This window comes from Typha angustifolia, chromosome 13 (assembly GCF_048772165.1).
Source record: "Typha angustifolia cultivar Huaian chromosome 13, ASM4877216v1, whole genome shotgun sequence".
NCBI classification, from domain to species: domain Eukaryota; kingdom Viridiplantae; phylum Streptophyta; class Magnoliopsida; order Poales; family Typhaceae; genus Typha; species Typha angustifolia.
This window is the reverse complement of record NC_133251.1, coordinates 9271764-9299055: the sequence shown is the minus strand read 5'-3', so window position 1 is coordinate 9299055 and position 27292 is coordinate 9271764. Positions and strand designations below refer to the sequence as shown.

At 35.2% G+C, this 27292-nt stretch overlaps 1 protein-coding gene across 1 annotated transcript; it reads right to left on the bottom strand.

Annotated features, from left to right (window-relative positions):
* Nucleotides 1-4392: 4392 nt before the first annotated feature.
* Nucleotides 4393-27292, bottom strand: LOC140773610 (putative MO25-like protein At5g47540). The gene is made up of 11 exons (XM_073116254.1): nt 26936-27292; nt 22145-22306; nt 21778-21896; nt 20663-20737; nt 17323-17416; nt 13917-13976; nt 13234-13302; nt 12934-13032; nt 5243-5287; nt 5053-5155; nt 4393-4781 (listed from the first exon to the last, which is right to left on the bottom strand). The coding sequence occupies exons 1-11, from the start codon at nt 27053-27055 to the stop codon at nt 4723-4725; spliced, it is 1005 nt and encodes a 334-aa protein (XP_072972355.1). The 5' UTR covers nt 27056-27292; the 3' UTR covers nt 4393-4722.

The following is a 27292-nucleotide window of genomic DNA, read 5'->3' as shown; positions in this document are numbered from 1 at the left end:
AATACCATCCTTCTTGTGCACCAATAGGTCAAGAGACGAGTAGGCACTTCTACTCAATTGGATGATGCCATGAGTGAGCATCTCAGCTACCATTTTGCTCATCTCCTCTTTCTAGACATCGGGGGTAGTGATAGAATCAAACATTTGCTGGTTTGACCCCCGGGATGATGCGGATTAGATGATCATGCCCATGGGTGCACGGCAATCCCCGCGGCTCCTCGAAGAGGTCGCTAAATTCCTACAATAAACTACAGGTGGTTGTTACTAGATCCATGGGTTCCATTTGCATCAAATATGCTCAGTCTCCGCTGCATGGGAGACCGACCAAGGTTTGCAACATGGCGTCAAGATGCAGTTGCAATTCGTTTCTCACCAACCGAACTCGTTTGCCATTTCTTCTAAAGGACAGTGAAAGACTTATGAAATCAAAAGTGACAAGTCCTATGCTCTCGAGTCACTGAATCCCCAAGACAATGTCAGCACTCCACAAAACCAACAAATACAAGTCAATAGTGCAACTTTGCCCTTGAATTTTCAGTTCAATACACCCACACACGATATTGACTATCAAGGTGTTGCCATCCCCAATGGTCACATCAAAACCCCCTTTTGTGGGTTCCAACTCAAGCCTAATCTTTCTCAGCAACAATGAAGTGTGGTTGAACTAGTGTCAATCAAGATTAGCACCACTGTTCTCTTCATTGTGTTGCTAACCCCACAACATCTTAGCTGATGCGATCTTAAATATGCATGAGTGAGATTTCAGTCATCATATCTTCCATGTTCTTCTTCTTAACTACCTAAAAATCCTCCTTGACCTCTATGACCTCCTCCGTAGCAAGGGTAATGTTGTCATCTTTCAAATTGTCAATAAGCATCTTCGATCCCATTGATTTCGCACAACAATGCCCTAGGGAGAATTTTTCATCGCAAAAAAAAGTACAACTCTCACTCTTCATTCTTCCACCTACGTTGGTGTCAACGCTTGGACTGGAGGTTACTCTTCATGTCGCCGGAAGCCCTCAAGGGCTCCCAAGGAGCTACGACCAACCGGCGATGCTCCATACTGCTAGACTCGATCTAAGTGGAGGTCATCTATCAGTATTCTCCGACTGGGTCTAGACTAAGTCTTTATGACTTGATGCTTCTCGCCCACCAGCACTGCATCCTTGAAGGCTTCCTTCAATGTCTAAAGTCGAAGGGCTCGTACATTTGCTTATATCTCTGATCACAACTCGGAGAGGAAAGTACTCTAGAATTGTTGGTCAGTCCACTAGGGTTGGCCTCGACTACTCACCCTCTTGAATTCCTCTCATAATGTCTCGAGGGTTGTTTTCTGGATGGTCTTTGAGAGGAAGGAATCAAAGTCCTCATATGGCATGGTATTGGATTGTCTCATCAGCTTGATACAAAAATCCTTTCACTGATCGAGCTCTCCTTGGGCATTGGCCGACTGAAACCAATGCAAGGCCGGCCCTTACAAGTGAAAGCTTACTGGTAGCAAATTTTACTCTTTAGGTGTTCCTTGGTATAGAAAGAGCTATTCCACTTGGTACATCCAATCGACCGGATGCCTACCCTTGAACCAAGGATAGTCAAGGCATAGGATCCTGGCCTACAATCTATTGTCTCGCTCCAAGTCGTATCTAGGCCAAGTCTGGGTGGATGGTGTACCATGACTAGTTGGTAGTCCCTCCAACGATGGTCATCTACTACCTGTAGTGGAAGCTCATCTTGGTCACACTAGGAGTTGAAACCTAACAGGGAACCCCTCCACTAAGGTTCAACCACAATCAAGTCCGTGCAGGACCAATCCTACTTGTTTAGGGGGGTGACATTATGAGAGGCTCTCTAGATTGAGGTGGTTGAGCCAATGGAAAGGTGGATGTCGGTGTCGATGCGAATGCCGATGACATTGAGCCCCCATGTAGGATCTATTTCGTGACGTCAGTCATGCGCTCCCACCCCCCTAATGCTCTAGTCTCCCTAAGCATGTCCATGAGCATCTAGTTGGTAATGGCTATCTGCTCAATAAGATTGCTGAGATGCACTTGGATTGAGAGGGCTCAATATTAGGTCCCATGATCATCGCTGCCATGGCCTTCGAAGTTTTCACCGTAGTTGGAGTTGTATCCTTTGCCACATGTCGTGCCAACATGGCCTTGGTCATCGTCATGGTTGTGAGAAGTGTGGCAAGGACAGCCTAGTTCTGATACCAATCTGATGTAATCATGCTCGGTAGGGAACTTGTAGGGTTTTAGCAGTGGAGGATGGAGTGGATTATGTCGATAATAATGGGGATGGAAAGTTAGGCCATGGATTTAATGGTGTTGGAGGTCAATGATATTGCAGATTGCGCTAAGGGCGAGAAGACAGTATAACCAAAGAGAGGAAGAAGTGGGAGAAGTGGACTGACTCTACTAGTCTAGGAGATTCGGTCTGACTAAAAGAGGTAGGGGACGACGGCGCTAGGGCTACTGTGGTAGAAGGGAGCTAAGGTAGAGAGAGTGTGAGAGTTAGGTCAAGAGTAGTCAAAATCAATCATAATCCACCCCAGTGCACACCACAAGGCTATATAGGTGACTACTAGTTCCAAGTCGGTTTGGCCGTCCCAATCGATTGACCTAACATCAACATAAGCAAATAACTAGGACATAAGGGCTAGAATGCAAATACAATAAGCAAATACAAAATAAATAAGATAACTAGGGATCTAATCCTGTTGGATCCAGCTCGAGGTGGTTTGGTCAAGTCCAAACCGTATTAGAATATGATTAAAATGGTAGAAATAATGAATATTTCTTATCCTTCTATTGATGGTAGCCGGTTGTACTCTCAAATGTGTACTCATCCAAATATCTATGCAGTGAGAATACTTAGTAGATTAAAAAGTAACTCGACCATTACACATTGATATTTAGTAAATAATAAATTCTTAAAGTTTTTTAGGTTCACAGATTTAGTTTTTGTTAGAAATTCAAATTACTGCAAATCAACATCAAGATATATCTTTATGCTCGCTAATGCAATTCTCTTGAAGAGCAAGAAACATAAATTGATCTTATCATCCATGATGGATGCAGAGTATAATGTTTGAAAGCCACATCTCTTGCAGTGCCATTAAAGAATTTTATCACAAAATTTAAGTGGTGAACTTTATTTTGAGGCCACTAAGTGCACTGTGGTAATACGACAATTGTTATCTTCGCTAATAATATTGTGTTGCTAAGGAGAGAATAAATAAAGGCTACGTGTCAATTATTTACATCAACACTGCGATGCTACTTACAGCTCCCATGACTACACCTGAGTCATATAAACAACATGGGTTTGCTTTCAAATTGGGATATATGATATGATATCTGATTATTGACATTGCATTTCAGTTTTATTATTTTATTCTTTTTAACATTTTTCATGTTAATTAAAGTGCTATTACAGGCAATAAAGTAAAGGCCAAAAAAGGCATTATAAGTTGATAGCCTTTAATAGACATAAAATAGTGTCTATTAATGAGCACAAAGTATAAAAACTCATATAAGGACATCACATTACGATACTAACCTAGAACAACTAGCACTGTAATTACGAAAGGAACTACACAAAGAAATTGCAGTAAAACTTGCATAGTTCTTATCATTGATTTTTCTACGTTGAGTTAAAGATATTGACTCATGATATTATAAAATTGTGCGCATATTCTATTTTCAACATTATATTGATAAATAAATTTGTTTCTCCATATGTATGTATACAAAATTTGTATCAATATTTTAAAAAATCTACACGTGATTATGGGCCAGTGGGAGAATATTGGATGTGGATTGTTTTGATGTGGGTCCTACCTCAAAGTGGGATTTGAAAAACCAATTGAGTGATTATGATCTAATATATATGATAACCACTAATTAATTTAGTTATCTCTTTGGTGACTTATTATCCTATATTTATGGACCCAATCGATTTGAGTAGATTACAATTTCCTAATTTATTAAAAAAAAATTCTATTTGGTTAAAGAATTCCTGTGTTTGCATGATGCAGTAAGATCTGATAAGGATAAGAGTTATAATACTAAAGGGATCCAGCCCTCACCTATAAATAGAGAGCCCATGTCCTATTAGTGGCAATCACATTAGATGAGGTAGATGAGAGGGTGGATATAACCATATATAAATACCCAGTCCAAATTGCTGAAACAAAAAGGTTGATTGTTGTTGTTTTTGATGCATACATCATGTATCCAGTCTACTAGGATCCACAAACTATAACATGAATTGCAGCAAAATTTTGCGGATCAGTACTACCTACCCTTCTATAGGAAAGATTTCATGAACAAGAAGCAACAAGAAAGAATACATAAAAGCTTATTAAATAAAAAGTCGAATAAGATATAGTAAAGAGCATCACTAAATAGCATGACTAAGGGTAATCACTGTCTCATTTGTACATGTCACAGAAAACATTTGCAATGTATCCAGCAATGGAGATATAGCTGCATACATCTTATTTCCTCCCTCGACCACATTGTCATGCAATTAATACACAGTTTAGATTTGATCCAATTTGTGCATGTTGCAAGTTTTTTTTCTTTTTTTTTTGGTACAGATACATACAATGGTCTGTGTCTCACCACAGAACATACCACGGGACAGTGCAAGTCCAACTCAATCTTCTAAATTTACAATTACATGATAATAATTATTCGTATAGGCAACTCTTTCTTACAGCGCTGATATCTCTTTAATAACTTGCTCTTTGTCTGCCTCGAATTGTTCGTCCTCTGGAGGAAATGAAGATATTAGTATCATTAGTTGTGGCCACAGAATATCAAGTTCAAAGAGTCGGATATGAGCTCTCAAGTAACCAACGTGGAAAAATTATCAAAGCAAAATTGCTCTCACAATGTGAAACACCACACAGTTACTGAAAGAACTTGAATAACAAGATATGATAAATTTCTGAGAGATTGGTTACGAGGTTTCCATGTAAAAGCAGGAAGGAAGATAAAGTCAAGGTACTCAACAGTGTCCTAATTGAAACAAAAGAATTACCTTTATCTATCTTGAATCCAGCCAAAAAACGAAGAAGCTTGCTTCTGTTTGTGACTAGTATGGTTGCAATCTCAGGTGGTTTATTTTTATTAGCAGCAAACAACTGACATTTGCAACAAAAAGTAGAAAACCCTGATTTAGTCAACTAAAAAGAGTAGTACACCAAGCAGAATAAAGTCAAGAACTGTACCTTGAATACGTGAAATGCCTCTATTTGAATATTCTTACTTGATTCCTGCAAAATTTAGAAAAGACAAACAATGTAAACAGAAAAGCTACAACGAAATGTGAACAGATGCGCATAAACAAATTTCAGCGATGCATGAATGATTTTGCACACAATGTCAGAACGAGGCAGCACCACATCTATGCAGTGACTATCTATTGTAGCAATGAGGCAACACTAATCAAAGCTAAATATTTGTATGAAGTCTATCCCAAACTATATCACTAAGCAATACTGGTTTATTGGAAGAATCTTTTATTTCAGACGAGTTTTCATCTGATAGAATAAGTCAACAAATAGATATAAATAATCCAAATATATCGAAATGTTAGTGATCTCATGGAAATCAAACAAAATCAAGAGTATTGGGTAAATAGAACATTTGGAATATGAATACCTAATAAATACTATGAAAATGAAAAAAAGATAAGGAGAATCAAGCAGATCTCCAATTAAAGCTAATTAATAGGACTGAAATATGTACAATCTCTCTAAATATATTTTCTTTCATTTCCATTTATATTCCTTTCAACATTCTTTTGACATATGGAGGAGTTAAAAGGGATAGGGATGCAACTAGTCATGGAGCAGTTAGATGAGATAATTGATATTGAATGCTTCAATTTCTCTGCCACATGGCATGGAAAAATTGTGAGAACTTCCGAGTCATGATTAACTAGGCCCATAGTTAAGCCAGCTTCATCCACTTAGGTTTCTCTTCACAGAAAATACTTTTGTTGATTATTAAAAATAGGACTTAGTTTTAATGAAAATTGGTGTTATTTGGCAGGATTATCACTGATCTCTTTCATTAATCTTTTACTAAAATTACATCACCTCCAGTACAATTTTGAAAGAAATTATGTCAAATAAAATTCCACCGTACCCCTACTTTTCTTTTGGTCTCCTAATGAAGCAATGTTCTAACGTTCTAATTTACCTTCTCTTATCCTACATCAACTAAACAAATAAATATGCAAGAACAAATTTTCATAATTTGTTCATATAATACTTCAAAATAATAGCAAAAACATAATTCCACAAGCCTAACATGATCAGATGCAAGGTTCAAAATATCGAGATTAGAATCGGCCACCCTAAAAAACGATACTCATCGGTCGTATTACTCTCTAGTATTGAAATTCAATATCAGACTATTTTTTAATTATATAAAAATTCTATTAGTTATTTTGAAAATACAAAACATTCTAAATTTTAGAAAATTAATAATAGACAAATAGATAAATATAAATAACTTTCAAATAAAATCTAAAAATTAAAAAAGTACGACTCTCGCCCCCATTTACTCTCACACAAATTAAAATAATTCTCACTCCCAACTTCCACATCTCCCTCCCATCTCTTTTTTATTCTCTCTCAAGCACACTCTCTATCCTCCCTGTATCCTTTCCTCTCCTCTCTTTCTTCCTCCTCTCTCAGAATCGTTCCTCTCTTCCTCCCCTTCTCTGTTGCTTTCTATTACTATAGCAAAAGGATTGTTGTAGTAATAGACACGGAGAGAGAGAGAGAGAGAGAGAGAGAGAAAAGGAAGAAAACAAAAGGAAGAAAACAAAAGAGGGGAAGAAAGAGAGGAGAGGCTAGAGAAAGGGAGGGAAAGTGTGAGATACAAAAGAGAGAAGAAAGGAAAAAAAATTTAAAAAAATAGAAAGATAACATACATACTTGAGCTTGCCAGAGGTTGACGGATCTTCATTGGAGGAGCTCGCCAAATGTCGATCAAGGCCAGATTTGTGTCGTATGGCTTGGGAGAGAAAGAAGCAAATGGGAGATCTCTCTCATGCTACGACCTAGGTTGGGATCGCTCTATCCGTATCAGCCAATCCATCTCAAGATCGGCCAATACTACGATCCATGATCAAAAGTAAATAAAAAGCTCCTAGTTATTAATTCTAACTTTACTAAACACATAGATATTATATTCAGAGTTTTAAAATCATGGGTCATGTATTACAAAATGTGCATATATAACAATTAGAACTACAAGGAACCGTCTCTATGCTTGCAAAATTTCATTATGCACATCATAAAGACTCTAATGCATACATGAGAGACTCTTATTACTAGATAATATTGTAATGACTATTTAGTTAAAAATATAGCAACAATCAGGTGGAAATATGATGTTAGGTCAAAATATAAAATTTGGGTTCAATTCAACTTATATGGAATTAATCTAATATATTCCTCCACCAATTTTGACTCAACTAGAATGAATTTGACATATTAACTTTAGATTTTTAATATATGGAGCAAATTTAGGGGAAACCAAATTTTCCTTTTGATTCCTACATTTAAAAAGAGCATCTTTTATAGGTCTAGCACCAAATATAAAATGACTTACAAAAAATAGATCTAGCAAACCTAAAGCTAGATCGATCATTTGTGCATCCCAAATTGGTTTCTAGATTGTAAAGCAAAGAAAATATTGAAGAGGTCGAAAGAAATTTTACCTTTTGATAGGATTTGAGGAAAACAGAACGCTCATATCCCTCCTAGATCTCCTATCTTTCTCCTCTTCTTTTTCTTCTCTAACTCTCACTCTACTATTCAGGAAAGGTGCTGCCACAAAATTATTGGAAACTAACGATGAATAATACTTAATCTAGATTGTTGAAAGATCACTTAATCCTCATTTAAATTATTTGAAACGGCTCAAGAAACTATCTAACTTTACTCGATATCGCAGTATATGAGGACCTAGATCAGAATCCAAGTCTTTGAAACTTTCCAAAACCAGAGACATAATACTCTAAGCTTAGAGAAAGAAAGTAATTTGGTCATTTAGATGCATCAATTAAAGTTAACTACAATTAGCCACCATGAAAATTTTAAAAGATCCCAATGATTTTATGGCATATCCTTTAAAATATTTGTATAGATTGTCATGTTTGTGGCACAGCCCATGCTAACACATCACCACATTGCATGGGAAAGAAGAAAGTAAAAGAGAGTAAGGTTCGTCGAACCGGGCAATCCCGCTCCAAGCCCAATCCCTATCAAATGATTAGGATCGACCAGGATTGGTCAGTTTTGATTAAACCAGGCTAGATCCATTATGGATCCAACCCAGGGACATCAATTATTGATGTCTCTAAGCCAAAACATTTTTTTCTCTCTCTTTACTCTTTTCTTCTCATTCTCTCTCTCTCTCTCTCTCTCTCTCTCTCTCTCTTTCTCTCTCTTTTTCTTTTTTTTCTCTTTCTAACGGAAAGATCTACTTCCTATGAACTCCGGCGAACTCCGACTAACTCCGATATATAATTTCTAATTTTATTAAATATTTTTCTCAATTTTTCAATTTCTCTCTCTCTCTCTCTCTCTCTCTCTCTCTCTCTCTCTCTCTCTCTCTCTCTCTTCTTCCTCTTCCCTCTTTCTTCTCCTCTTTCTTCTTCTCCTTCACTGCACCATAATTTTACACTTTTTTTTTCTTTCACTCTCTCCATCTCTAATCTCTTCTTTTTGGTGTAAGTCAAGAAGAAATTATTGTTCTTTTAATTTTCTTCTCACTAATCTCTTTTTTTTTTCTTCTCTTTCCTGATTTTTTTTCCACACAATAACTCTCCAAAATTCAAATTGTTCTTTGCTGAATTTACTAATATTATGATTAAATATTTGCTGAGTTATTTAATTTGCTGAAATTATGAATAAATATTTTCTGAATTATTTAATTTGCTGAAATTGTAATTAAAAGATTTGCTGAATTATTTAATTTGCTGAAATTGAGACTAAATATTTGCTGAAATTATATTTTTAATTTTTTTCTGAATTATTTAATTTGCTGAAATTGTATTTTAATTTTTTTCTGAATTATTTAATTTGCAGAAATTGTATTTTTAAATTTCTGAATTAGAATTTATATTTTTAGTTTGATCTCTGTTTAGGTGTTTACAGTAAAATTAGAATAGCTCTAAAAAAAAGTCACAAGATACCAACATTGCCCGACAATACTGCATCACCCTTAGCGAAGGCAGAAAATGTGTGAATGACAACTAATATGGAAAGAAGATGAGTGGCGGTGTCAACCATCAAAGAATATTTGGTTGGAAGACAATGAAATATAACTTACACTCAAGTTAGTTTAGAAGTCAAAAATGAAATCTTGGCTCATTTAATAGGCGAAAAGAAAGATAAACAAACTACACAAAAAAGAAAACCAATGATTTATTAAAAATTGAGGCATGACCATAAAAATATCAAATCTTGGTTCATTTAATAGGCGAAAAGAAAGATAAACAAACTGCACAAAAAAGAGAACCAATGATTTATTAAAAATTGATGCATGACCATAAAAATATTGATGATTATAGCAATGACCAAAGTGGAGAAAATGATTAAGTGAGATAGATGAGGAAATCGATGAAAGAAAGCAAAAATACACAAAGATAGAAGGAAATGAGAAGAAACGGTGGTGGACCTGGTGGTAGCTTTCAAAAATCTAGATCAATTCATATGTAAGGAGAAAGAAAATATGAGGGAAGTAGCTCTGGGACTCCTGGTGTTACAGCATTTACAATAGAGTCTTGAAAATATTTGACTGATGGATATATCTTACAAAAAAAAAAGGGCCCACACACAGACTACCTATAAAGACGGCTCTCAAAGGGATAAAAAATACAAAAAAAAATTTATTGGTAGGGCTATCTCTACTGATGGATGAGGTAGTAAAAAAAATTAGTAATAAAAAGGTAGTCCAAGTGATTACTAATAACGGGACAAATTATAAAGCTGCTAGACAATTACTTATAATAAAATGATAATATTTATATTGGACGTCATGTGCCGTACATTATCTTGTTCTCGTGTTAGAATATATTATCAAAGATTCTAAAATTAATATAGTCATACATGAAGGTCAGAGATTGACAAGTTTCGTATAGAATCATGGTTAGATTCTAAATTTACTTAGACTGATGACTGGTGATAGATAAATTATCAGATCCGGCCTCACTAAATTTGCCATTCATTTTCTAGCATTAGAAAGCATAATGCGATAAAGATGAGATTATATAAATATTTACATCAGTAGAGTGGTCTATAAAAATATGAAACCTAAAAATCAAAGTTTAGGTGAAGCTTCGAGAACAAAGCTCTTGAAAATGTATTTTAGCATTATATTACAATTGCCACCGCAATATTTGAGCATCTTGCCAAGATATTACGACTTGCAAACAATAACGATAAGTCTGAGATGGGTTTCTTATACCAGACTATGGACTTAGCAAAAGAGTCAATAAAAATAAATGTGGGCAAAAGTTATAAAAAGTGATAGAAGTTAATCTACTCCAAATGAAACAAACAACTACATAAAGATATACATGTTGTTGGTAAGCATTAGTTTATTAATTTATTTTTATTTAAATATTTAAAATTTGAATGCTTACAAAATCCACATTGATTATTATCCTCCTTGGTATCATCAGTATCCTCAAACACAAGATCCACATATTAATTACAAAATTCACATATTAATCATTCTCCTCAGTTTCATCAGTATCAACAGCCAACAAACTGGTTATTATCCTCTTTGGTATCATTAGTATCTTCAGACACAAAATTATTATCCTCTTCAAAGACAACAAAATCTATTTTATATGATGTAATTACTCTTTGGAGCACTAGGCCCTAAACATTATTATTTATAAACTTATGGTGATTGTGATGAAGACAACCATAGAAAATTACGAGAGCCAGCTCAATATTTATCGAGGTTTTAACTTTTGAGTAGTTAGTACTTTTGTTTACTTTTTTAGGGCTCATATGTGAATAACTATTATTTTCTTATTTTTCATCATGTTTTCTAAATTTTTAGAGATTTTCCTATACTTGTAAATAAAACTTAGAATTTTATGTAATTAAAAAAAAATTCTATCCAATTCAGGCTACCAATACAACTGATCCGGCTAATACATATTGTTCTTTTAGAATCTCGATCTCGATTTTTCAAACCTTGAAAGAGAGAGGAACCTATTTTGGCAATCTTCAATGCCACTCTCCATCTCAATTAGCCATATACGCTACCATAAGAATAGCAAAGGGAAAAGGCAAGGAGAAGAGAAGACGATGATCATCTTATATTATAGGTTAATGGGTATTATCTGAAGTAATATAGGGTCACAACTTATCACTTATGAGCTGATCTTATTTTAAGTACAAATGGATCTTCACTTATCATAATAGTTCGTCTCGAGAAGAAATCTTCTTGTCTTATCCACATGCCTCAACAACAGCAAAATCCCTAGCAATGGTGGCCATGCTTCTTCTCTGGCTTCACCATGCAACGTCGAAAGGCTTTAATAAACTTCATCTCCGCTGACTTTTCAATGCGACTAAAGAAAAACTGAAGCCTATCAAATCATAAGGATGATACACCTAGTTAGAATCTTTTCTTAATGCATTGATTATTTGTTTTCATTAAAATAATTTTTCTGTAAATCACGTTAGAATCGAAAGCGGTTGGGGGCACATTTGAACGCTTTTGCAAACGCCTTCATCAGATTCGCAAAAGCAAAATACGCAAAATGCGTGTTCAAACGCAGTCGGGCATATTCAAACGTCTACATCAGGTTGGAATCGACAGAGAACGCCTTTTATGCGTTTGAACACGATCGGGCGCATTCGAACATAATTGGCAGGAGTCCACTAGAATTAAGATTAATAATTATTATTTTAGCTTATTGGCTAGCTTCTATAAAGATGTGGATGGCAGCCAAAATTATTATGCTATTAGAATATTAGTTTTCTTACCTCTCTATCTTTTCTCTAGTCTCTCTACCCTAATCTCCTCCTTCACCAACCTACCATATCTACCATTGGCAAGGTCTCTCCTAACTTCTAATCTCTCTCGTCTATCGAGTCCTTCCTCTTCCTCTTCCTTAGGATCTCGACCACTTCTTCCCCTTTGTCTTTATCTCTTAAATAACATCAACTATCCACCCTCATCTCCAGTATCAACTATAACCCTAACATCCACTCTACCCGTCACCACCACCATCATCCGCACTATACGTATTTTCGTCCCAGTGAACGCAGATCGATTTCACTTGGTTTTATAATTTTCTAATTACGAGAGAATATTTGATGAATATTTTTCCTCGGTTGCACAGACTGTCTCCTGCAATAAATTCAGATCTTGAAAGAATCGTTTCGTAACCTATTAAAGGACCATATATATCTGTGTGCGTGTGTGTGTATCAAGTCAGGACCATTTAAATTACTGATTTATCAAGCTCAGGACTTGGAAAAAAAATATCAGAGCAGCTCATAATCAGGAGGCACACATCCAACATGGTAGCTGAGTGAGAAATGACAGAAACAAACAAGTTTATAGAAGTAATGTCAGATACAAGAATTTACAGATGAACATCCACAATTAAAGAATTTTCATGCCTAAGAATCTGCTTTGACAAATCAAGCTGCAGAACAAAACAATCCTTTGTATCTCCATTCCAAATAACAAGCCCAGAATCTTTGGATGCATGCCACAAACACAATTTTCATGTATATACTAATAAAAAACTATTAGATCATAGAGCCTAGAAGTTTAAATAGAAATAAGAGAACTTTAATTGAACTTAAAAGTAACCAGCATTATTTTTATATGAGGTATTTCTTATGGTTGATTGGTTTACACATACCCTGAGAAGATTCATCAGAATCATAAGATTGTCCTTTGAACTAACATATCTCATCATAACTGCAGAATTTGATCGATCCAGTAGCATGTCTCCCAAAACCTGAAAGAAGAAAACAGATGTAACAACTATGCACAAAAACCGTGATTTGAGAAACAATCCTTTACAGGATTAATATAGAGAAGGAGCTCAAATAGAAATAAGAATTGAACAGAGCATTTGATGGTGATCCTAGAGTCATAGTTAACCTGCACTGTGTCAGATGGAAAAGAAATGAAAACCCCATAGACAAAGCAAATATACCTTTATAGCTTGCCTTCTTGTTATGTAGTTGGGAGATGACAACAGCCTTGAATTAAATTCTGCAAAAAACTGAAAGCAGTACAGAAATATCTATCTCTGTCATCAAGTTTGAGTAAAGGTGAGTAGAAAAGGAAGGTGACGAACCTAAAACATACAAGTAACAAATGAAAAATCATATACTAAAAATCATTAGTTCAAATAATTACTTACATATCAGCACAAATGCATGAGGACTCCTGTAGGGTAGCCCAAGAAGCAGTTACTAAAGTAAATTGCAGAGCATAAAGTTCTAATATAAGCAAATCAAGTGCGAACTTCGCTTGCAACGTCAAGCAGAGGATTTAAGAACCAATCCTTTCTAATCACTAAAGAATGTCAAGTAAGATGGATAACCAGTGCAAACCAAACACTCTAATCCCAGCTCATTCCTTCAAGATCACAATAAGGAATTGGCTAAAACCTTATTTGGTGTGTAAGCAACTGTTTTGCCCATGGTGGTAGACACGTTGCGCTTTTCGGATGATGTCTAAGTTAATTATGTGCTTGTTGTAGTCTAGAAATGAACCAAATTGCGTAGTTAATCTGAGAAACTGTATCACATACCTAAAAGTAATTATGCTAATGATCCATTCTAGAAATAATCGGTAATCCAAAGTCAATTGTCAAGAAAAGCCATTACTCACCCAGTCATAATTTCTAGAAAGAAATTCTGCCACAGTTGATTTGTGCCTTGTCAGAAGCTCCTGTTATGCAGGTAAAATAATGTTATTACATCTCATCAAATTCAGCAAAAGGCAAACTGATGATTCTGTAAAAATCATCATGCCAGTTCACAAGAAACCAGAATTCTGCCACAAATCTAATGCTTGATGCACTAGGACTGTACAAAAAATAACTTGAAAAGAGATATTCAATGACCATAAAAAGTAGTTTTGCCAGTATTCTGAACAGAGAGCAGCTGAAGATGGCCATAGACAATGTGACTTAAGCTAACAAACGATCAATAAATCAGCCGAGAAAGAAGATGATATGCAAAAAATAAAATATAAATAGAAAGTTGCATGCATGGATGAGCAACTACTTACTACTCATTAGAGTGCATCACAAATGGGATTTTCCTTATCACATCACATATCTTCAATTTTTAATTATCTTTGAACTTTCAATAGTATACAAGAAATCAAGATTCCAAGTATCGGAATCGAGATCGGAATCGGCCGTCTGAAAAAACGATACGTATCGGCCATATCAACGGTATCAGCAGTATTGGCCGTCCGTATCGGCCTGTATTTTAAAATAATTTTTAAAATATAGAAATTTTTTTAATTTTTTAGAAAAATAATAATAAGATATAAATATAAATTATTCATATATAAAGTCTACAAACTAAAAAATAAATACTATTTTCTCAATTTCTATTTCTCCCCCTTTCTACCACTTATACTCTCTCTCCCACACAAATTAAAAAAAATTCTTACCTTCTCTCCACTAATTCTCTTTTTTATCAAACTCTCTCTCTCTCACTCTCTCTTATTAAACTCTCTCCTACTAATTCTCTTATCAAACTCTCTCCCTAATTAACTCTCTCCTACTAACTCTCTCCCTTAAAAACTCTCCCTCTCCCTCACCGACTACCACCTCTTTCCCTCTTTAACATAGTTTTTTAATTTTTATTTTCTCTCCATGTCTCTCTCTCTCCTCTTCCCCTATCTTCTTCCCTCTCTCTCTTACTGCTGCAACTCACAAACTTTATCTCTTTCTCCCTCTCTCTTGCTCCATCTCTTTCCCTCTCTCTTGCTCCATCTCTCTCTCTTTCTCTCTCTTACCCTCTCTTTCTCTCTCTTTTTCCCTTTTCTTTCTCTCTTACCTATGCTCGTCTCGGGCAGTATCAGCCGTACCCGAAACGAATCAGGTATCGAGCGATCTAGCCGATACCCAACCGAAACCAATCAATAGATTGGTTTTGGCATAGCCGATCCGGATCCGTTTCGGCCGATCCCGAGTGGGATCGGCCGAAACTAGGAACCATGCAAGAAATATCCTTCAGTTATCCTAGAGTAATAGATTTTTATATTTTTAAAATATCATATATGCAAAAAAATCCAACAAGTATCTTATCTGATAGGCTATCCAATACAATACAACTAGGGTATAGATGCATATGCGCTTCCTAGAAAATCACTGATGATCTTAATGCTCATTGCAAGACAGAAGATCCACAATATTGTTCTTATGTTATAAGTTCATGACGATGCATGTTATGTTAGAGAGTTATGAGAAAAGAGAAATAGTGAGGCACTAGTAGGGATATTAGAGGTGACATCGGGCAGGCAAGAGTTAGGTTCCAGCCAGGCTTGGGCTTTTGTTCGCAGCTCACCTACTATCCACCCGGGTCAATCTAGAATATGATAACAACCAACCAAGCTTTGGGTTACATGTAAGCCTACAAACGAGCTTATATGCCCACAAACATGTTGCGAGCTTACATGCTAATATGCCCGCAAACATGTTGCAAGCTTACATGTAGCATGTTTGTGGGATCACATGCTCGTAAACAGCCTTACATATTATTTTTATTTTTATTATGACTTAATTATAATTAGCCCTATTTTACTTTGACCCGATATCATTTTGCTCCTTGTACTATAAAAACGTATAAATATCCCTTTTAGACTTTTAAAAAACTAGAACTAAACTCATCTCTTAGCTTTCCTTGAGTTAAAATTTACATGTTAAGTATGTGAACAGTATGTTATTTTTAGATAAACAAAATTACCCTCATGAACGTAAAAAAAATATATATGTTTTAGATAATTTTGCCCTTATCTCCTTCCTTAGGATGAAATACAAAAGGCAATCCGCTCTTCTTTCCTAACCCTCTCCTCTAAGCTCTAGTAAATTTTTTTATCTTATCTCTTTATATCTTCCCCCCATGACTTTTAACACAAACAGCAGTAATAGCAAATACTCCACATGTTTGGCATGCTATGTCTTCTCCGATAGGTGAGTTATTATAAAGTTGAGAGAGACATTCCATATGGTAATGAGACTAGCGGATTAAAAAAAAAAAGATCGGAAGAAAATGGAAAGAAGGGAAGAAAATGGGATGAGAAGTGAAGAAGAATGGGTTTCTCCCGATCGGTCACAAGTAATGGTAGATAAATAATTTTATGTTATCAACTAATAAACTCTAATAGTTCCCTCTAATAACTAAGGAATAGAAAAGTAATCTTAGGGCATCCATGTGGTAGCCTCTAAATGACTGCATAATAATGCAGACAAATAAATTGGTACTTTGGCAGCCAATCATACCTATGTTATGACTTAAGACAATTGAAGTAAATTTCCAGCAATAGAGATCGTTGTGATATGTTATCTTGCAAAATGGAAGTCTTTTTGTCTTTTGACTATTCCAAAGAAGCCAAGAACCTACTGTGAAGGTCCTCTCTGTCGCTGCTCCCTGCTACTCGTTGAACCAAATCTTCTTCACTTGTTGCAGTAGAAAAGCACTTAGAACTATCATGCCTAAGGTGGAGCTGAAGGAACTGAAAATGCAAAACACATTGGAGGTTATAAGTTATTGTACTCTTCCTCTATGCAGCATGACTGCCTAACTTGAACGACACCTCTCATTCATCACAAGGATCTCTGTCATCCACTTTATCAGTCACATAAGGGAGTCAACCTATTAGAATTCAAAACTGGGTAAGATTTTTTATCCCTTTAATTTCTCACACGTAAATGACCGTGAATTGCAGCACAACAGCGCTTAGAACAATCATGCTTAACTAGATAAGACCTTCAATTTCCAAAATTCATATCACCTCTATGTTAATTTCTAGTTAAGGTTGTTTTGCTAGCTTGTACCAGTGAAGGAAAAAAAGTCAGCATCAAAATTTTATCTGATGTGCACATGTTCAGAAAATGCATAACAATTTTTTGATATCATGTATCCCGATACTTATGGACACTAAAAAGAGATTATGAAAGAAAGTTTCTCGTTCTAATAAAAAAATATCAAATCCATAAACGAGAACATAAAAAGTACAATCTTGAAAAAGTAGAATATTGAAATAGGCATCGCTTAACCTTAAAAGTTGCAGAGGCATCTGATGCTATGTCGAAATTCGGAAGCTGAATATAGTCAAAAAACTTCTTCATATGCTCAGACTCTAGAACATACCTGCAAGTATATAATCAAAATGCCCGTGAAACCATAGTTTTCAATCATGTGAGAATAAGAAGAATATGTTTTAAGGAAGGAAACAGAAATCTTTAGGACCAAATGATGCAACAAGAGTAGATTGAAAAAAGTAAAACATGGAAGTACTATGATCAAAGATAACATCCCAAAAGCTAGGACGCACAAATACTTACATATTCTCATCATATCCATATTGAATATCATATCATATAACAATACACGTCGGATACTTCCACATGCATATTAGATACTTTCTGAAAGTATTAGATCGGGGATCAGGCTTCATACGGAAGGATGGTAATGGTATTCCATTATGTGTAGGGGGCAAGAAGGAGCTTGGAGTTGGGCCTCCGTGGTCAGAGGCAAAGGGAGCACTAGAGGCACTGAGGGCAGAGATGGCCTTGGGAGTGAGGAATTTGGATTTGGATCTAGATGCCCAAGAGCTGGTGGAGCTACTACAAACTGGGCTAAATTGCCCTTTTACTATTTACATTATAGTTCAGAAATGTACGGTCCTTTAGAAACAATTTGTAAATGCCAAAGTTATACACACATATAGGCAAGGAGATATGGCTGCTGTCTGGGCAGCAAGCATAGCTAAAATCAACAGTATTTGATTTTGGGTTTGTGGCTGTGAGGATATACCTCATCCACTTGGGGCTTTTGCCCTTTATGACCAGTCTGGTGCTACTATAGGCCGACTGTTGTAAGCAGCTTGCTGCTCCTTTCTAATAAGAGAAAAGTATTAGATTTGTTTTAAAAGTAAAATTAATGTTGTGGATACTTCTCAGTATTTCTTAGATACTTTTGAGATTCGTATCAATAAGAATCAAATTGAAGGAGACAATTACCTTTCATTTCTTATCAGATTTAGAAGGTTCATGTTGCAAAAACATTGAGTTCACTTATTTATTTTTAACTAAGGAAATCGTGTTACAATGGTCAATTTCTTCTAAAATATAGGTTGAGCTGGCTTGTTTATCTTTCAGTTTAGCTAGTCATGTGCTACAACTGAATATTTTTTTATGACTGGTAGTTCCTTTTTTCTCTTTTGTGATGTCTCCTCATATAAATTATCACATGCAACAACAATATATAATTCCTAAATTAAGAGAATGCAAGTACATAAGTACACTAATATATATCTGTAGACATAAAAATATACATATATGAGATATGTCTTCTGCATATCATATCCTTATTTTTCAGGTATTATCATATGGTGTATCCATATCCATATCTGCTTCATAGCCCAAAAAGTTATATCCACTTTCAAGAGACTAACTTACACTAAAAAATTATCTCATAAGCAAAATGTAGAATAAATTAGTAGGGCAAAATACTTCAGGTGACTAGCTTGCTGGCATAGAAATCAAAGATCGAAAAATATAATGAAGTAAAGAGTGTTTAGCAGGACTCAAATGCAAGATTTCTGGCAAACCTGTAGTTAAGGATAGTCTGCTCCAACTTCTTCTAGTTATGTAGAAAAGAAAAAGATGAAAAGTCAAGTTCTCAATCCAAGTGTTTGAAGCAACATTCGAGCTAGTTGGCCAAGGCCAAACATCTTCTTGTTGAAAAGCTAGACATAATTGGCTTCTTCAATCTGATAATTGGACAGGTTAATTGATACTTGAAAGGGCGACGTAAGAGTGAAACTTGAAACCATGGCCATTGTATTCAAGGCATCTACTTCCTCAACTTAGACTGCCCCATAGAGATTTGACAATGGGTGACCAACCACAACCTACTCCCACAGCTGAGTATCCTGTTGATTCAAAGTCTAGGGAGCATGTCTCTATGGCTCAAAACACATGACTAAGTGGACGCAAGGAGGTAAGCCTTACCATTGCACTATGAGACATCTTAGCACCTAATAAATTCTTATTATCTCAAGATCATTGAATTTAACTTGAATGATGTTGTAACAATTATTGTATCTAGTATCTAAATTATCAAATCTAAAAGTTTTTAGTTCTCATGCAGCATAATAAATGATGAATCTTTCTGTAGGCAACAGTTTCACGGTTCTAACTCCATGGCACACAATTTGAGTCAAAATTGTGCTCCTCACTGTTAGAATCATTATAGAAACAATGTTCCAGAGTCAGGCTGCTTAGTATAATAACATCGGCGTCAGTATCAACTCATGGATCATAGTGAATACAAGAAAGACATCCTAGTGCGTGAGATCTTACAAGATCTGAAGAGAACGAAGCGCCCTTGTCCCCATTGTTGGAGGTTTCTTCCAAGGCTAACACCCCCCAAGGTGCACAGCACTTACAGCCATACCAAGTTAACATCACAAAAAAGGGATAATTCTCTATCATTCAGAATATATGGTTCATTTAGGAAAAAAGAGTATAGTCACATTTCAGAAGGTATTATATCCTGTGATGTAGTCTATTTGCTCTTCCTGCCCCAATTCCTGAATTGTTTTCTCAACTTCTTTATACTAAATGAGCAAATGAGCGATGAACAATTCTCATAGTAACCAAGGTTCCAATCAGCCTATCACTGCAGTCTCCAGAGAGAAAAAGAACAATCTTAAGAAAATGCTAATCTTGGTGAGCAACATCATTTCATCTGAACAAAGAAGTCAGACAGGAAGCAATAAATAAAAGTCATCATGTACTTCTCTTTATATATATTTGCATGTCAAATCATCAAATAATTTGCAAAATAGTGAAGGAAAAAGTGCTTTTAAAGTTGCCAATTGATGATTCTCTGTCATAGTAGCAAATTTCCTCAGTAAAATTATATTACTAATGATAATCACTCCTAAAAGAGACACTCAAGAAGATGTGACAGTGACTTTTGGAGTAAGAGAATGTTATAAACTTGCACCTCAAAAAGAACATAGACAAATTTAAGGAATAACATATAGGCACTAATGAATTTAATGAAACAATTGTTCATTGCTTATCTCTGACCCAATTGGTTCGAAGTAGAACATGCAACTATAAAGAGGACAATGGCTGGAAAACCATACCTAACAGGGAAGTATTCTATCTAATCGATAATGAAGTTGCAAAGATAACACACACCAATCTAGTGCAAGTAATATAATTATAATACAGCCAAAAGATAGTTGCACCGCTCTTAACTCGGAGAAAAGACATATGGTGCCTTTCGTGACCAAGTTATCTAACACAACTGCGAACCAATGACTTTTGACATAAGACATGTAAGAAAATACCAAGAGAATCAAGAAATTAGCATTACTACCTTGCAATACTTTGATGTCGAATGCATTCCCTCAACATAGCGCCGTAATGTAAAGCAATGTCCATGTTCTCATACCTGCAAGCAAATATGTTATTTTGCACATGGTTACAGAAAAAATAAGAGAAATGAATTCAGCAAGGAAATCATTAGATCAAGCTAGTGTATAATATAATACAGAACTTATACCCAGCACTTATAATACATAAGCACATAAATACTCGTACATTTATATACTTACATACGTCGATGCACATGTAAGAACATATATATGTATATAGTCATGATAATTTCAGAAAGACCAGAAAGATAAATATTAAATAGCATTGTCTGCCATCCTTGTTATTTTGAATGATTAGGCCAATATGTTAATCAAATTACAACTTTCAAACAGCTTTTAACAGCCCTAACAGAACTTAGAAAACCTCAATCATTGCCAATCTAAAGCTTATTATCATTGTGGGTCAATGTATGTTAGATCAAAGATCACATAAAATAAATATAGTTATAAATATCCATTTTCTGGCAGCAGTAACTATATCAGTTTCTTATCAGTTGTCTCTCATAATACAACTTAATTTGCAGTATCCTAAATTTAGATGCTAAAGAAAATATTAATCTCTCTTTACTCTCGTTGATAAACAAGTACATCTCTTATTGGACTAGATTCCTCTATACTATGATAAACAACCAGCAAAAGGTTATTAGATGGGACTTGAAATTGCAAATCCAACAGATGGCTATTAGATTGCCAAATAGTACACAAGCCATGAATTATTAACTTATAAGCAAAGGATTCTGACTTTAATCAGCAACATTCACCAGAACTTAAAGATCAAGTTCAGTCTAAAGTTAAATATTAAATAACCACTTCATTAAAGAAAAGATCTTAAAAGAGGCTAAAGCAAGTTAACGTAGAAATGTATCTTGTAAAGGAAACATTTATCCACATGAACCCCAAAAAGCCAAACTTGTCAATGAATCCACTGCATAGTAAGTTTGCATAACATATTGTATCTATCATTTGGGCTCATAACAAATTTAAACTTGCTTCTGCTACTCAAAAAGAGGATTTCATAAAGAATGACAAAAGCACACCGGAAGCCTTTTAAACTCACCCAGACACTAAAATATCTAAAAGATCTTTATTTGTTTCCAAGTAATCAGAAGCAATCAAACGTGAGTGGACTAGTTGCCTCTGTAAATTTGCAACAACCTGAGTAGCATCTTTCCGAGTCTGCAGTAATTCATAAAGGTCAAAGATAGATCATAAATTAACAAGATAAATATAAGTAACTAGTACACAATACAAGACACAGTAGGATAGTCTAACTCACACTTCAGATAGTCCAACTTACACAACTTAATGACGGTTTCTAAAACCTTTACTCTTTCCTTATACGCGAGAGGTTCTTAAGAAAAATGGGATCATTCATTTCATATACAGTAACTAACATCACATAAACAAACAATCAATGTGTGTACCTCTAAGCTCAATTTTGGAAGGCAGACAACTAATAGACGTAGAGTGTTCTCTTTGAAGAACTCTTGGGTTAACTGAGTACAAAATTCCGCGACAGGCTCTGATTCACTATTGCCATACAGAATAGATTTTAACTCCCGAATATTTTTGCTGAGCTCTCCCATCTGCAAAGATAGATCTGAACATTATATTCATGGTAATTATAAAAACAATGGGATCAGAGATTATCAAAGTCACAATCTGCACTTTTCTTCAAAGTTACCAATGCAACCAATACAATAATATAGGTTATATATAGAATATAGCATGAACCTCTCATAAAACTATAGAACCACAGTCACATACTTCCAAAATTTCGACCAAAGATTGGTATGAAATTAAATTCATATTTTTATTCAACTAAGTGATACGTTAGACATATATGCTATTTAACACTTGGATTCCTTTAGAACACATAAATCTTCCAAATTCATAAATATTATATAACCTTTCACAACAAAGTGCTTTCAAGCAAGGACTGTCATGCTACAACCACCGCACATGCCACCCACTCATTGGCATGGCATGGAGGGGTACACCCTAGCCGTACCGTAGGAATTGTGAGATACTTGACAGTTACCTCCCTCCATTGCTACCCCTCCTCCATGTGAATGTAGAAAAGAGCATGAATCCCAATTTCAGCTGATCGTGAGACGGATCGCCCAGTTATATGGGATGGCCAACTACGGTCGTATCGACAAAACTTGCCAAAAGTAGTTGAAATTGGATTTTTTTTTTTAAGATTTAGATTGAGTATAAATAAATTCAACCTATGGAACATCAGTAATTAAAGTCTCCAGTTGCCTTCTTTTCAAACTTTTAGCTTTTACTCTATCTTTTACATACTCTTCTTCCACCCATCACACTTCACTGAACTCATCTAGTGGCCAATTCAACTAGCTCTTTCAACTGCTCTGTACTCAGGTGAACTCAGATTAGTATTTTTGCTCATCCACTCTTTAACTCACATTTATTACTGCTACAGAACAACAATAAAGAGAGATATAGATCTTTCTCTTCATTTCACTTTTGCAACAGTAATTTACAAGCATAGAAATTTATCAATCTAACTCAAAATTATCATAGTTTTAAATTAGTACTTTTTTTAGATTTTAGACTTCATATGTGAATGTTTTTCTATTTTTTTGTTAATCTATCAATTTTTCTAAATATTTTGATATCTTGTATTTTTTAATAATATTTAGAATTTTACATAATAAAAAATAGCATGATCCGATCCGAGCATCTGACACAACCAATATGGCCGATACTTATCATTCTTTTGGACGATCATTCCTGATCTAGAGGTTCAAAACCTTGCAATAGAGAAGCCTCTCTTCATTATTGCACCAACCTCTGCCTCTGCCTCTAGCTCATTCTCTCAAGCTGAAACCCTAAAGTGATCATGGAGAATAAGTAACAATCTAGTTTAAGAGTAAGTCAAGATCCACTTTGGAGTATGTGGATCATAGCTTATTCTCATGCAAATCCTAAGAATACTTTACCGATCCGACTAGGGATCCTCTTCTTCCTCTATAGGCAACTCAAAAGCTTCATTTGGGGGTGTCAACTGCAACACCCCATATCATGTCTCGATGCCCCATAAGCATGGGATATGATAACCCATATGGCAATTTATGCTTTCAATATTCAAAATCAAATGTAGAAATACATAGTGCATATAATTGAAGAGTTAAAATCATGAAAAGTTTCTTTGCAAGCCCAAAAATGAAAATAATTAGATATGGAGAATTTACGAATTTGTAGACTCAAACAAACCTTCAATAGTTAGCATATCATAACAGCTAACGTGCAATAAACAATGAAGCTCCACTTACTCATGCACTAGAAATATGATGTGGATAAATTAAAGAAAGATCCTTGGCACCCTAACAAAGAAACAATAGTATAAAATAACCTCTAGAAATCTCTTTCCAGTTGGGACAAATCTAGCCCTTATGAATTGAATGGAACACAGATAACTCTTTCAACCTCTTCCAATATTGAGGCATTTGGTCAAAATCTTAATCATCATCAATATTTCTTTCAAGAGTTTCAACTGGAACTTTTATTGACATTTTTGTTGTAATTGCACTTTTTTATATCATTGTACTTTCCTCAATTATGAATGAACAAACATAATATAATTTACCTATTACTATCAAACATAACCGTACCTTTATCATGAATATTTGTTCTCTTAGATGCATCACCTCCTCAACTAACTTGTGAAGGTCACAGAGGTATGAGAAGTCTCAAGTAATAACTTCTCTAAAATTTAGGCACAAGATCGTTGCATAGTGACATGTGAGCTTCATAACTGAACTTCATGCAAGTCAAGGACATATCCTAAATTTTTATGAGGAAAAACTAACTTGCCCTACCTAACTAACTCAATATTTTGCATTAGCTATCCAAAGAGACTCCAACAGTATATAGAAAAGCATCATATCTAAACAAAATCTTCAATTTACATTAAGGTTCTAACTTCTAAGTATCAGTTTCGGGATTGGTATCAGTTGCTTGAGAAAATGATAGTATTGACCGTATCTACTTTATCGGCCATCCATTTTGACGATTCGGCCGATCCATTTCGGCGATACAATACTCAATCCATGATTCACATATGATCAACTTTTACTTAAGGGATAATTACACTTAAATCCTATGAGCTATTGCCTATTTTTATAGAAACCCTCTCATTTATTTTTCATGAGACATTGACCCCTTTAACTATGTAAAACCTTCACGATACCCCTTTTATTATTTTTTTTTAGATTTTTCCATTAAAAAATATCATGTAACTGTCACGCAATCAATTTTAAGCTCTCTAGGGACCATTTTACTCTAATATTAGAGGAAAAAAAATTAAGGATAAGATGGTTATTTGATGTTTTCCATTAACAATGCTAGGGGAGATGAGGGAAATTAGAAATTCACATAGTCAAAGTGTCACAAAAATTAAATAAGGCGTCTATGTGAAAATAGGCTAGTTTGAGGGGGCTTAATGTAATTAACCCTTTACTTAAAGGCATATTACAATAGTATCCAAAAGGGCAACAAGATATCCTTTCAAAGTTCCAGCCAACCCTAATCACCTATCAATTAAATCAAATCAGAAAATAAAGAGGTACAATGGTAATTCTATGTTCATTCTTCCCTGTTTCTGACCATGTATTTGAAATGCAAATAAAAACCTTATATACTAGAATAACATCACAGATGTTCTCACCCAATCTTAAGTTCTTGAAGCCTAGAATACAAATGAATCAACTAAGCTAGATAATTTGTATCTTAGTTATAGTACAACTGTGGTTGAACAAATACATCAAAAATCACCAATATGTTGTCAATTAAATCTAAGGAAGAAATATATAGTTACCTAGTTCAAACAATAGTTTGCTGTGATTGGTCCAAGAATAGATACTTTTCAAATCCTTTTTATTTCTGATACATTCACAAACTACATGTGGAGATTTCCTAGTAATCAGCTAGCAAATGAATGAAGAATACCAAATGGTTGAGGAGAAAATGTTTGACAGAGTGTTTGGTATTCATGGTTATGTTCCTTGGTTATATTGCTTGCAATATAAGGGAATCAAAATTTCAACAATACAAAACTATCAGGAATTCCCCTGGATGATCAAACCTTCTTTTCTTCTTTTCTTTGTTACTAGAAGATTATTATATAAAGAAACTGTGATTAAACACATCACTGAACTAAAAAATCAGAACTAAATAGCTATCGTAGGCACTTTCTTTCTTCCATAAGAACGTTACTCTGTCAACAATAACTGAAGAAAGGGGCATCATAATGCACAAGGTTCCTACCAATCTAGATACTTTATTAAAAACTTAAAACTAGCCTAAATAGCAAATGTGCTAGTTAACTAACTCATCTAAAATAGAGTGAAATGAGAAGCAAGAGTATTCTTGATATATTGGAACTAAAACACCTCTACTGACCAAGTTAATCAGATCTCTGAAGTAATATAGAGTCAAAGAGACCAGCGAGAAAATTGAATCTTTTAAATTACAAGAAACATATCGCCATGTAAGGACTGAAAGATGATCAACATTTCCTAATCTCATGCACCAAATGATAGTATAGAAACCGGAGCATCCCCCTAACCCAAATCCTTGTTTGACTTTATATTTCTATATGAAACCAATAGACATATTTAATGAGTCAAAGGAGGGAGATGACAATAAGAAAGTAATTTGGTGAAAGTACATAAGCAAAATGTTGACAAACTCTAAGAAAACTAGCCAGCAGACCGACAGCACTGAAGCCTCTATGTTAGACGAAATGATCAACACGAAGAAGTAGTTTAATCTATAATATTTAATGTACAATTCATAAAAGTAGACATAATATAGGAATAAAGAGACGTTATAATCCTTTCCAACAACATATGCTGCAACCTGAGACCAAAACTATCTGATCTTCTCTAATTTGCACTATAAGTATATCAACGCATTACAACTCCAATACGTTGTTAAAAGTTTTCTACCACACATAATATTTGCGAAAGATCTTGTTCATTCTTAAAGAATCACGATTCCAGATCCAGAAAGACACGAATCACGCAAGAAAAAGAAGGGAAAAAAACACTAGACTTTCCATATATGAAGATAAACCAAATCAAGCTCACTCCCAAGCTGAAACATACCCATCATATTCCAAAATTGGATCCGAAACAAATTACAAAAATCTAACAAAAATCCACATAAAACAAGTTATTGGATGTGACCTTTTCCTCCTGCTTGGGATCCCGGGAGTTATAGTGGAGATCGACGTAGATGAGGAGCTCCCTGGTCTGCCGCACCACATCGGCGGGGGTTCTCGGTTTCGACTTGAAGAGGCCCTTCATCTTCTCACTACGAGGAGGAGCTCCTCGCGAGGCGCAGGGCCTCGAGGGATCGACGCAACGCCGGACCAGAGCTAGGACTAGGGTTATGGCTAGGGTTAGATTTCCGGCGAGCTATAGCTCCGATCGCCGGCGTCCCTCTCTCCGATGCGAATGAAGCGGAACGATCTCCATCCACAAAGATGTCTTACGTCCGTTTTCTCGACGTTTCCTATCTCTCTTCCCCTCTATTTGTTTATT